Raw genomic sequence first — 11,484 nt, 5'->3', positions numbered from 1 at the left:
ATAGATAGATAGATAGATAGATAGATAGATAGATAGATAGATAGATAGATAGATAGATAGATAGATAGATAGATAGATAGATAGATAGATAGGTAGATAGATAGATGGATGGATGGATAGATAGATAGATAGATAGATAGATGGATAGATGTATAGATGTATAGATAGATAGATGGATAGATGGATAGATAGATAGATAGATAAAAAAGTTTACCCACACCTGGTCTACACTGTTCATTATAAAAGTTTGCCCACACCTGGTCTACACTGTTCATTAATACCTGTATACGATGATATCCCTGGGTCTTGATCCCTTTGAAGGGCACTTGAAGTTGAGTTTATATATTAACTGCTCCGTCTATAGCTCACCCTAATGACATCATCTTCACTCCCATAACATAGTGCAATAACACGAACAAAAGAAAATGGGATAAAACATTCACCATGTCATCAGCCAACTATAAAAACATACTGATTTATGTTCAGCACAGTCTTAAATGTAAATAAGTACAATAAGATTTAATTTTACTTCACGGTCTCACGCTCAGTATTTCCTGCCCTTTAATGTGACAATAAACAAACTGATGACTGTGTATTTTCTTCATCTCAGACTGAGCTACAGCAGAGAAAAGTATTTCATGTCTAATGAAGTCGATCCAACTGCCTTGTTAATTTATAATCATGGGAAATATTTAACAGCATGTGGGTAATTCTTCCTAATAAGGAATCATCCAGAGGATTAGTCTTTTCTTCCTTTGTTACCAACAATAGTTCTCTAATGAAATTCTAAGCTGTTTAGCACTGGTCAAAATGCTGAATTATTTTAGGATTGGTTTTAATTATTGTTAATCTTTAGAGAAAAACTCACTCTTTTGTTGTCGGCTTTGTCAAAAAATAAACTATAAACCATCTGCAATTGTACAATAATTATTATTATAATAATAAATAGTTTCACTGTTGTTTCAGTCCGGCTATAGGAATGGCAACACTAGCTTTTCAGATGTGCTTCATCAACAGTTGGAACATCAAAACATGCTGATATGAATCTTGAAATGTGTCCGTTCCAACAAATGGAGCCAGTAGCTGGCTGAACTTGAGTGAACCAAACAGATGATGTTGTTATTAATACATAATCACTCATGTAATTTCTGACTTAGCAGGCTCTCCTTTTAAAAGGTGCTCATTTCTTCTGTGTCTGATTGATTTTCAACAAAGTTAATTCAATTAAGTTGTATTTGTAAGATGTTTAGGTTGGCTGACCAGTCACATTGTCACTCATTAAACCATAGACCAGTGACTATCAATCATCAAACCATCCAAACAAGCCCATGACTGGATTCCAAAATTGTGATGCTCAAAAAGAAAATATCACGTGGTCCCCACTTTTGAAACGAAAGGGGGGAAAAAACAGCAACTGAGACTTTAATAGCGATCAGTAATCTTCAACATTTACTACAGAACAGATCACATATTCATCAAATTAGGGGTTGAAATGATTTATAATCATTCAGGAGTTGCAATGCATTGACCAAAAATATTATTTTTTCCACCCTTTGGTCCGTCTTTTAAAACGAATACATAACATGTTGACAGCAAAAGATGGCCCTACGTTTTCAACCTTGTGGCACTAACACCCGAGGAAGATCAAGGTGGAGGTGACATTTCATGAGTCGTGTTAAAGAAACCAACCTATTGGCTGCAAGTGGCTGCAATGCATAATTGAAGCTCATAGACGTGCTGAAGGATGGCACTGTATGAAAGACTCAGGTGTGAGGTGGAAATGACGACAAAAACAATCCGCCTTGCCAATGTCAAATGAGGAGCAGGTGCGAGATGAAACGCTTCTCGTAAAGCAAGGACGTAAATACAACACCCCGCCCATGTGGCCCACCGTCAGCACTGGGGGCCTGAGATTGTGAATTTTTGTGTAGTATTTGAAGAGATCTTTTTCAACCTTTGAGAATCTAAATACCTACAGAGGCTAATCTGTTGGATTTGTGCCTCGAACTCTTATTGACGCACACTGCTCTTCATATCACTGACTGGATGAACACCTGTTGATTACCTGGGCTGTTCATTATGATGAGCTGTGAAAAGCTGTAATCAGCCATTCTGTGAGCGATGCCACTACAGATCCTGTTTTCACCTTTCAGTGTAGCGTCATTCTGTCATAAATGAACAGGTGTGTGGAAAAAAAGGTTGTTTTTTTTTCTTTTTTTCTCCATCACCATGATAGTTGTTTTGAATCTATATCGGAAAATCTTTTAGGAAAGAGATGAAGCTGACTTTTGAATTCAAGTTAAAATAGTATTTTGAGGCATTCATGTTTTACATCATTTCCCCAGCCATAATTTAACTGGAGTAGTTTCTCTGAACTTTAAAAAAGCAAAGACATATTTAAGTGATATTACTTTTTGTTATTCAACTAACTTCACATTCAAAGCACTTCAAACAAACAGATTGGAATGAAATATTTTACTTAAAGATTACAGAAATTACCGAGTTACACATTTTTACTTCTGTGCTTTCAGACCATATTTTTGCCTATGCCTTGTCCAAGGCCCTGACAAAAGTTTCCTCGCCTGCAACAGTAGGACTCTACTCTTCCTGCCAAAATAGAATCAACATTATCCTGGGACAAATGCAAGGTATGTCATCAGCATCTGCACACAAACATTTGGACATTCCATTGTGGTTTTCAACTTTGGGGTCGCGACCCCACATTGGGATATGCATACATACAAATATGTGTGAAATACTTCATACCCTGTAGTTTTGATCGCTTGGAATAGAAAGAAAAAACAAAAACAAATCAAAGGTCAGACACCTAAATCAGGTCCCCGCCCACGAACCAACCAAAGTCCGGGCCGCAAATAAGTTAGGGTTAATGTAATCTGATCCTTGAGATGAAAGGTTCAACAGTGGCTCACAGCTGATTTGGTTTTGACATTTCTAGACTAAAAAAAATTTCCACAACCTCTAAAAACGACTTAATTTTCAGTTATGATGCGAGTTTACAGTCCTTCCACTACAGTCAGAGAGCAACTGCTAATGAATCCACCAACTGCAACAAAGAATATTTTATTCATGCTAAAGGGAAAATGTTTGAGTTACTGACATGCAGTGTACAGATCAGAAACTTTCAAACAGTTTGATCCACTTCTATCCAACCACCATTTTATGTCTGCCATATCTTAACATCTACTACTACTAGTCATGGTCCGACGTCGCACCTAAGTTTTTTTTAACATCTATTACTACTAGTCATGGTCCGACGTCGCACTATTGTTGAAGTGGGGCAATATTTGCAACTCACAGCTATGCTCGAGGCTGCACTGAGACCCCGCACCATCCCAGCCCCTCAAGTGTTTAATAAAAGACTTAAATCAAGCTATTATGTCAATACCAAAATATCAGGTATTTACATGCATTACATGTATTTACATGACAACCCTCATTGTTTTGTTTTTTTCTGATTAATCCTGATCATGGTGATTAATCACATTTAAGCTTGATTAATCTAAATAAATCAAAATTCCTATATATATATATATATGACAAAAAAACATTTCTGGAACAGCTAGACAAATAGCAGCAGGTGTATGTGTTTTTATTTGTCACTAATCTAAATAAATATAGATCGCATCATCAAGAGACATGCCACTACAAATAGTGAAATGGAAAGATTTAAGAAGTTTTAAGAAAGATGAAAAAGCGCGCGCCCTGTACAAGATGATGACAGGGAACTATGTTTAGCAGAACCATGGCGGACCTCATTTTGTACAAATTACAAAGGGTTGGTGTCATCTCAGATCAGTGACCCGATCTCTATTTCAACTTTATGATGAAATATGAAGAAATAATCAGACACTGGTAAGCACAGACAGATCAGCAGATCAAAGCTTACACAAGCAGAAATACCATTTGAAAAACTGCAACAATCACATTCAAGGCAAGACAAGAACATTTTGTCTGGGATCTTGTTTTAGATAGGTATACATTTTTAGTTTCGGAATCAATTTTAAACATTAAATCAATCTTTAGTAAACATTAGAAGAGAATGTGTGAAAGTGGATGAATTGTCGATCAGGGCAGGTTCACATAAGGATACAGGTGACAATGGTGAACAAATGGACAGAGAGAAGTGATTCTCCCACCCCTCCCTCCCAAAATGTTATTATTTAAACGTTAAATGTAGCAGTTTCTAGAAAGAAAAAAAACAATACCTTTAAAATATATAATATAAAAAAAATACAGATGGTCCAGAAATCAATCAGCCTAGAAAGACACGTCAACCCCCCTACTCATTGAGTTATAATGGCTACACATTGCTGCCCGCATCAAATTCAAGTTGTGTGCTTAATGGGTCTGCTCTTACCTACTTAAGGACTCTGATAAAGACTTACCTCACGATCTCTCCACTCGTCTAGGGAATGTCGTCTGGTAGTCCCAACACACCCGCACAAAGCAATCCAGGCTCTTTTCATGGGTCGTTCCTGAAGACCCAGGCATGTCCAAACTATTCCTCAAAGGGCCATGTGGCTGCAGGTGTTTGTTCCAACCAACCGAGAGCACATAGTTTGACCAATCAGCCGTCAGAAGACTGAGATCGGTTGATCAAACCTGTCAAACTCAGGTGTGCAACTGCTTGGTTGGAACAAAAACCTGGAGCCCTTTGTGGAACAGTTTGGGCAACCCACGCTCTACTCGTACCCTCTATGTCATTCACACTTGTTTCCTAACTACTGAGTTCCTCTATGTAACCTGATTGTTAAGCTTCCTTAAAAAGTATCTGCTAAATGCATAATTGTAAGTGTAAATGTAATAAGCTAAAAACACAAAAATGACTTTTTAATATCAATCTTTTTTTTTCACAGGCCAACAACCAAAATATATATATATATATATATGTGTGTGTGTGTGTGTGTGTGTGCTATACCATACCGCATAAACCGCTATTACTACAAATCCTGCCAGTATATATAGGCTAAAAACAGGCAGGCCAAATCGAGCACACATTTAATATGATCTTGCAAATCAGATATACTGCAATTACACTGTGGGCCAGATTTGGCCCCCGGGCCCTAGTTTGACACATGTGGTCTAAGCAGTGTGGCCCGGTTTATAGGGTAACAACAGGAGCTAAAAAACCAAACAAACACAAACCCACAACAACGTTCAACAATGTTTAAAACAGGCATTCTACATTCTGAGCAACCCCTAAGCATGAGAGCCAGCAGGTTTGCACAGTGCCCTCTAGTGGCAGGGAAGGCAATGACAGATATCAGAGAAATCTTTAAAGACAAGAAGTCTTGTGACAGTGGACAGACTTGAAACAACTGGAGTTTTATCAAAGGACTGAAATAGAAAAGACCAGGTTAGACGTTAGTTTATTTGTTGACTTTCACATCTTGTTGAAACGTAAATGGTTCAGGTTCTTTTTTTTTGAAAGATTTTTTTTTTTTGCCCAGTAATATTTATTTAGCAATTTCACACAGAAGACAAAACACTTTGGGCTTTCGCATCATTTTCTTTCCTCTAGTTTACATGGACAAAGAGTCTGCAAGAATTGAGGCCGCTCACAAAGGAAAGCCTGGATGGGTCAAACCTCGATCAGTCAAGCCTTCATTCATAGACTTCATTGTTCTCCTGGGATGCATGCTCTTCTACAGACCAACATGGACTAAGAAGAACCAGCAGAACCAAAACATTAGGTTCATCTATGTACATTTTAGTGCCTGGCATTTTGCAGGCAGCGATATGCTCTGGGCCGGGATCGTCATACGCCTGTTTCATGCCATGCAGTTGAACTTTGGGAAGTTACAGCTTGCTCTGTACCGTGTGGCTCAGTACGATGAAGAGGACGAAGTCAAGGCAAAAGAGGTTTGTGGATTGGCTGTTGGCTATTTAATGTTATCAAAAAAGTCAGGATAACTTCGAAAGAGTTGCCAGAAGTCACTTCTGGAGTCGTTCCAAAAGCAAGGTAAACGACACTGAACACATTATAGCAGCAGCTCCGACAACCATTTTGTATCAAAGACCAGTTGACCAATATGAGCAGTTACTGCCGACCGGTAATACTGTGCCATCACTAAACGATTTTTCTTAATATCAGAGTCTGAATGACCTGTTGTTTTGAAACATTGCCAGATTATCTTTGAATGAAAAAAGTAAAGGGATATGACAGGATTATTTTTGAATGAAGTAAATTAGTAAAACCGCAGTACATTTTTGTACTAAATGACCTACAGAATGGGGATTGGTGACCACTGCATTATAGAAACTAAAAAATAGTTCAATAAAACTCAAATAAAAAATCATAAATTCATAAGTCACATTTTACATTCATAATGTCCTAAACTGATGCTCCATTTAGTCCCAGCCTCAGCACCCAACTTACTATATCCTCTGATCCAAGCTCTAGACTTACCACTTTCTGCATATTAAAATTACATTACAGTTAACCTGACTAATTTATAACTTTTTTTTTTCTTGACTAAGATCTATTTTTGAACAAAGCATGAAGCAGATGTTATGTCTGTGTTTGCCTTGGCAGTGTTTATTAACCTGATTTTTTTCCATTTTTCTGTGCTTTGGTTTGCATGAATTTCAAGGTTGCGGTGAATGAAACCAACCTCTGGAGGTCCAAAAAGATTTGCTGCTTCCCTCTCTGGCTTGTCGTCCTGTGTATTCTTCTGGTACCAGTGGTCATATTGATTTTCATTTTGACATTTGGCCTTCCTAAACCTGAGCTAAAACCAGAAGAAGAGGTAACCAAGAAGGGTGTGGGTATGCTTGAGGGTCTGCTCATCGCTTCACTCGGAGTCCCTGCAGCGACCTCCCTCAGATTTACTTTTGGTATGGCCAAGAATCTGCTCAGTAGCCAGGACCGCAACATTACAAAGGGGATGGACAATCAGCGAGTTAGCAGTAAACTGGGCTTTATGAACGAGGTGAGGAAAGAAATGTGGTTCTTGTCTTCCTTTATCCATTTTATGGAAATATTTGAGAAAAGAAGGATAAGAGTGGTGCTGAATATCACAAACCTGGATCGCTGCAGCCCAAAGAAAATTGTTGGCGTCCTGGAAGCCATCGACATCCTTCTTTCAGATGAAGAGAGTCCATTTATATCCATTCTGGCAGTAAATCCATATGTTCTTGTTCAGAAAGTGAACTTTGCAGATGGTTGCTTCAGCCAAGAAGACAGAGCTTACGCTTTGTTGAACCGTATTGTTACTCTGGCCTTCACGGTCCCACCACTGTCCACTGATTCAAAGCAGAGTTTATTTTGCAACCTCAGTAGTAATTCAGAGCATAATGAAGATATGTGTAGTAGACACATTACAAACAAAACCATAGACCGTAAAGAGTCCTTGTCCTCGGATGCAACACAGGTCCTTGTTGAACTGGAAGAGTCGAGCGCACTGATGTATAAAACCACGGCAGCAGTGGATGTTTGTGATGATGAAGTAGAGATGCTGGTGAGGAACATCCTGACCAGCAGTGACCGAAAGCTGAACAAATACATGTCAGATGACAGCACGTCGATGAGGCGGGTGATCAACTCTGTCAGAGTGACAGTGGTCATCATGATGGCTATAGAAATGCAGCATCCTCAACCAGAGTTCATCGCAGCATGGGTTGTGTTAGCCAACCAGTGGCCCTGTCGGCTCAGCTGGATCATCCAGTGTGCAGAGGACAGTCAGCAAAGAGCAGAAATCGATGGCAAGACTGAGGCCAAATCTGATGGTTTAAAAACCCTATGGGAGGTTTTCAGCAAGTCAAGGGCAGAGCTGTATGTAATGAAGGAGCAGATCGAGGACCTTCTGGAGCAAGATGGAGATCCTGAGCTATTTGAAAGGTTCCTCGCTGTAGATTTCCAGTTCACTGTCAAGGACCTGAAGATATTTGAAGTACTGACTGTGAACTTGGACCATTCCATAAAGAAGGAACTGGCTCAGATCAGGGGGGCATCCAGGCTAAAAGACTCAGGCTGGATGAGAAATTTAGCTCCACTTCCAATTACCACAGTCATCAAAATGGATACAGAGGATGTGTGTAACGAGGTAAGAGATTTGGTTTGTTCTAGGTCTGCGTAACAGTTACTTTTCTTGTCATTGCTTCAGTATTAGTGCCTCCTTCATAAGTGATTAGGCTCTAACTCTGCCCCCCAAAATCTAAATTGGGCACGTTTTTCTCCGAAACACACAATTACCACGGATTGTGGCTGCATAATCTAAATTGGGCACGTTTTTCTCTGAAACACACACAAAGCTCTTTGACAATTACCACGGATTGTGGCTGCATAAGAGTGATACGACACTATTCCTCGTGCAGCCACATGAGGCACTGATTGTAATCGAAAATTACTTTGGTAAAGTTAGGGAGGCTGGAAACAGCTATTTTGTGTCCAATACCGATATCTGTATTGCAACTTGGAGTAACTGCCAATGCCGATTTTCTCGTCCAGCATGCCCTGGGCTGCCATTACTGAGGCGATAATATACCTATTTACGACATGTCACACAAAGTTGAGCATTTGGGTTTAGGTATCGGATGGACAGGCTATAGTTCTTTTTCTTATGTTCAATCCTGACATTCTGACCAATATTGTACAGATGCTGATCCTGAGTATCATATGAAGTTAGAATCTCTAGTTAGAATGCTCAATATTTCAAGATTTGTTCAATTCTAGAACCAAAAATAGAAATAATTGCTGTCATATCATAGATAGAAGCACCACCACAATCAATGATTTTTGGTTGTAATTATTATTTTCTGTTTATACCTAGTTGGAGAAGATGGAATTTCCCACCAAGTATATTGATAAAGTGAAGAGCAATGACCTTAATGGCATGGCACTGGTCTTTGGGAATTCCGATGACCTGAAGAAGCTCCTTAACATGACCTTTGGAGAATGGGCAACTTTCAGACTGCACTTCCTGACTTCACTTCCAAATCTCCGACCACAGTACAGGAACACGGCACCTTCAAACCAACATTTCAAATTTAAAGATCATGTTGGTCACCATCACTCCTCCAACCCCAGTCTGTTTCACAGTTCAAAGAAGTAATGAGTCAAGACCTCCTCCTCCTCCATTTTCATTTCAACTTAAATATACAGTAATATATTAGACAGGGACGTTTTTTTGTCCATTAATGACATCAGCATGTGTTCTTTTGTTCTATTGAACAGGTGTCAAACTAGTGTTGGCCCGCTCGTATATAGCCTCTGTATACTGGCAGAATTTGTAGCATTAGCGGTTTATGCGAATGTTATAGCACATACGTTTTTTGTTGTTGATTTATACTCAAAAGACACTCAAAAGGCTAGTGATCGCAAAACTCAATAATAAATAAATACTGCTTATGTGTTTTATTTCAAATTCAATTTTTTCTTTTGTTTTCTTTGGTTGTTACAGATTCAATGTTTACGCAAAACTAAAGTTTGTTTCCATATGAAGAAAAAAATCTATATTACATCTGAAGAGAAAATACACAATTGCCTCAAATTTTTCAGAAATATCGAGTTTGGTCCGCGACTTCGTCCCAGTTTTCAATGTTGTCCAACTGTGAATTAGAGTTTGACACCCCTGTTCTATTGTGTTTCACATGCACTATTATTTTGTAAGCTTTCTGTATGGTATAACACATAAAACTCTCTGTCACATGCCACCAGTTTATACATTATTCACAGGAACAAGTAATCTCATTTGATCCAAAGGGTTTTTTTTAGTGAAAATTGAATGGACAAGCTGCTAGACCAGACAAGAAACATCAGCACTAAAGAGGTAAACATATCATAGAATGGATTCTCCAAACTTCTCTTACTGACAACCCTTTATATTTTGATCTGAAAGTACATTTTTGTTAGCAGGAAGAGGCACTATCAAAAGATCCAACAAACACCATTGTAAATACAGACACTGATGTAACTGTAAAAACAATCACAGTGGTGTACAAAAGTTTTAGGCGGCTGTAGAAGGGAACCAGAAGCTGAATAGAAGTTCTCCGCACCCTGGGCCTTCTGAGGGCAAGTTTTCATTTACTACATGCAGTACAGAGTCAAATGTGGTTTTAAGCCCAATTGCTGGAACTTGGTGGTGGAGCCACGGCTATGTGGACTTGTGTAAGTGTGAGCTTCTGGTTCGCTACGTCCGTTTTTAATGGTTTGTGGAAAAAGCGTGCCTAAAACTTCTACACAGCACTCGATAATATATAGCATGTATTTAATTGCATAGTATTAAAAAAGGCTGTTGTATACATGTTCATGCACAAATTACATTCCAAGATGGCTTTTTTTATTTTATTATTAGTATTAGACTATAACTGTGAAGACAAACCAAGACGAGTTTCTGGATGGACTACTGAGGAATGTACAATTAAAGCAAACACAATAGTATGTTATGTTTGTTGTTGTTTTTAAATAATCATCAAGAACCCTTATAAAATTTCAGATTTTTTTTTTTTTTTGTGTAATTAAAGCTGCTCACTTGCGTCCCAAAGCCTCTGCCAGCTTCTTCAACCTTTTCTTCAGCTCCAGAGGAAACTTTTCATAACACTTTTTACAAACAGGCTTCATGTCAAACTCCACAAACTTGTTCCTGAAAAACAAAGGATGCATCAGGTAAAATGTTGATTATGTTGTTTAATGATTTACCTCCTGTATATATTAACCTTTTAAAGATAACCCTCCCACATGCATCATTTCGTGTCCAAGTATTATTATCACAGCAGGGGAAATGTATTTAAAATCATCTGCTCATTTTAAATTGTATTATAATTAGGCCTACATTTATCTTTTCCTCATCTGGATTCTTCACTGATCACTCTAACAGATTTGGCCTTTAAGTAAATTGGCAATTATTTACCATATTATATAAAAAAAAAAAACTTCATGGCCTCTGTGCATATACAGTACGGGGCAAAAGTTTAAGGCGGTTGTAAACAACTACCCTGGGTTTTTGGTGACATTTACATTAACCAATGTATGAGTGTAAACGCCCCAGCCTGTGAAAGAACCACAATCAATGTGTTTTTTTTCCAGAGGTTGGGGTGCATCTCCATGGCTCTACTAAAACACTCTCGCCATGACTGAACAAGAACTTAAATACCTATAAAAAATAAAATTAGATGCAAAATAATAGGGATTATAGGTAATGTAAACACTTGCCTAAAACGTGGATGCAGGAGCAAATAGACAAGAGTGACTGACAAACAAACAAACCAACAAACCAACAAACAAACAGGCAGAGGACACACCAAACAAACAGACTGAGTGGTGAGTTGGACAGAATATTAACTCTACAGGCACACAGAAATTTTTTTCTTCTGGTCTTTGGCATCGCGCTCACGTCTAGCCAGACGGCGCTTCAGCTCCTCGGGCATGCGCTCATAGCAGTGCTTGCACACCGGCTTCAGGTCGACTTCAACAAACTTATCTCTGAATTACCATAGACGCAGCAAGTGAAGCGTGTAAGAGGA

At 38.6% G+C, this 11,484-nt stretch overlaps 2 protein-coding genes across 3 annotated transcripts in view; one reads left to right on the top strand and one right to left on the bottom strand.

The window, feature by feature from the left end:
- The first annotated feature begins 4,977 nt into the window (after positions 1–4,977).
- On the top strand, positions 4,978–9,572 carry nkpd1 (NTPase, KAP family P-loop domain containing 1). Its single transcript, XM_017032420.2, has 3 exons — positions 4,978–5,883; positions 6,615–8,066; positions 8,793–9,572. The coding sequence occupies exons 1-3, from the start codon at positions 5,548–5,550 to the stop codon at positions 9,072–9,074; spliced, it is 2,070 nt and encodes a 689-aa protein (XP_016887909.1). The 5' UTR covers positions 4,978–5,547; the 3' UTR covers positions 9,075–9,572.
- Positions 9,573–10,472: 900 nt separating this feature from the next.
- LOC103378628 (LIM and senescent cell antigen-like-containing domain protein 1) overlaps positions 10,473–11,484 on the bottom strand; it is a 10,708-nt gene continuing 9,696 nt past the window's right edge. For both annotated transcript variants that reach the window (XM_025055817.1, XM_008309905.3), the window contains exon 10: positions 10,473–10,604. In XM_025055817.1, coding sequence (XP_024911585.1) covers positions 10,490–10,604 — 115 coding nt within the window. In that variant the 3' untranslated portion in view covers positions 10,473–10,489. The remainder of the gene's footprint in view (positions 10,605–11,484) is intronic.

This window comes from Cynoglossus semilaevis, chromosome 5, assembly GCF_000523025.1.
Source record: "Cynoglossus semilaevis isolate Cse_v1.0 chromosome 5, Cse_v1.0, whole genome shotgun sequence".
Classification (NCBI taxonomy): Eukaryota; Metazoa; Chordata; class Actinopteri; order Pleuronectiformes; family Cynoglossidae; genus Cynoglossus; species Cynoglossus semilaevis.
The sequence above is the reverse complement of the archived record's forward strand: the minus strand, read 5'-3'. Positions and strand labels throughout refer to the sequence as shown.

Bases quoted from the DNA above. Each gene is read 5' to 3' on its own strand.
- nkpd1 (XM_017032420.2), top strand. From the start codon at position 5,548: ATGGACAAAGAGTCTGCAAGAATTGAGGCCGCTCACAAAGGAAAGCCT. The intron at 5,884-6,614 runs GTTTGTGGATTG...ATGAATTTCAAG, and splicing joins ACGAAGTCAAGGCAAAAGAG to GTTGCGGTGAATGAAACCAA. The intron at 8,067-8,792 runs GTAAGAGATTTG...GTTTATACCTAG, and splicing joins CAGAGGATGTGTGTAACGAG to TTGGAGAAGATGGAATTTCC.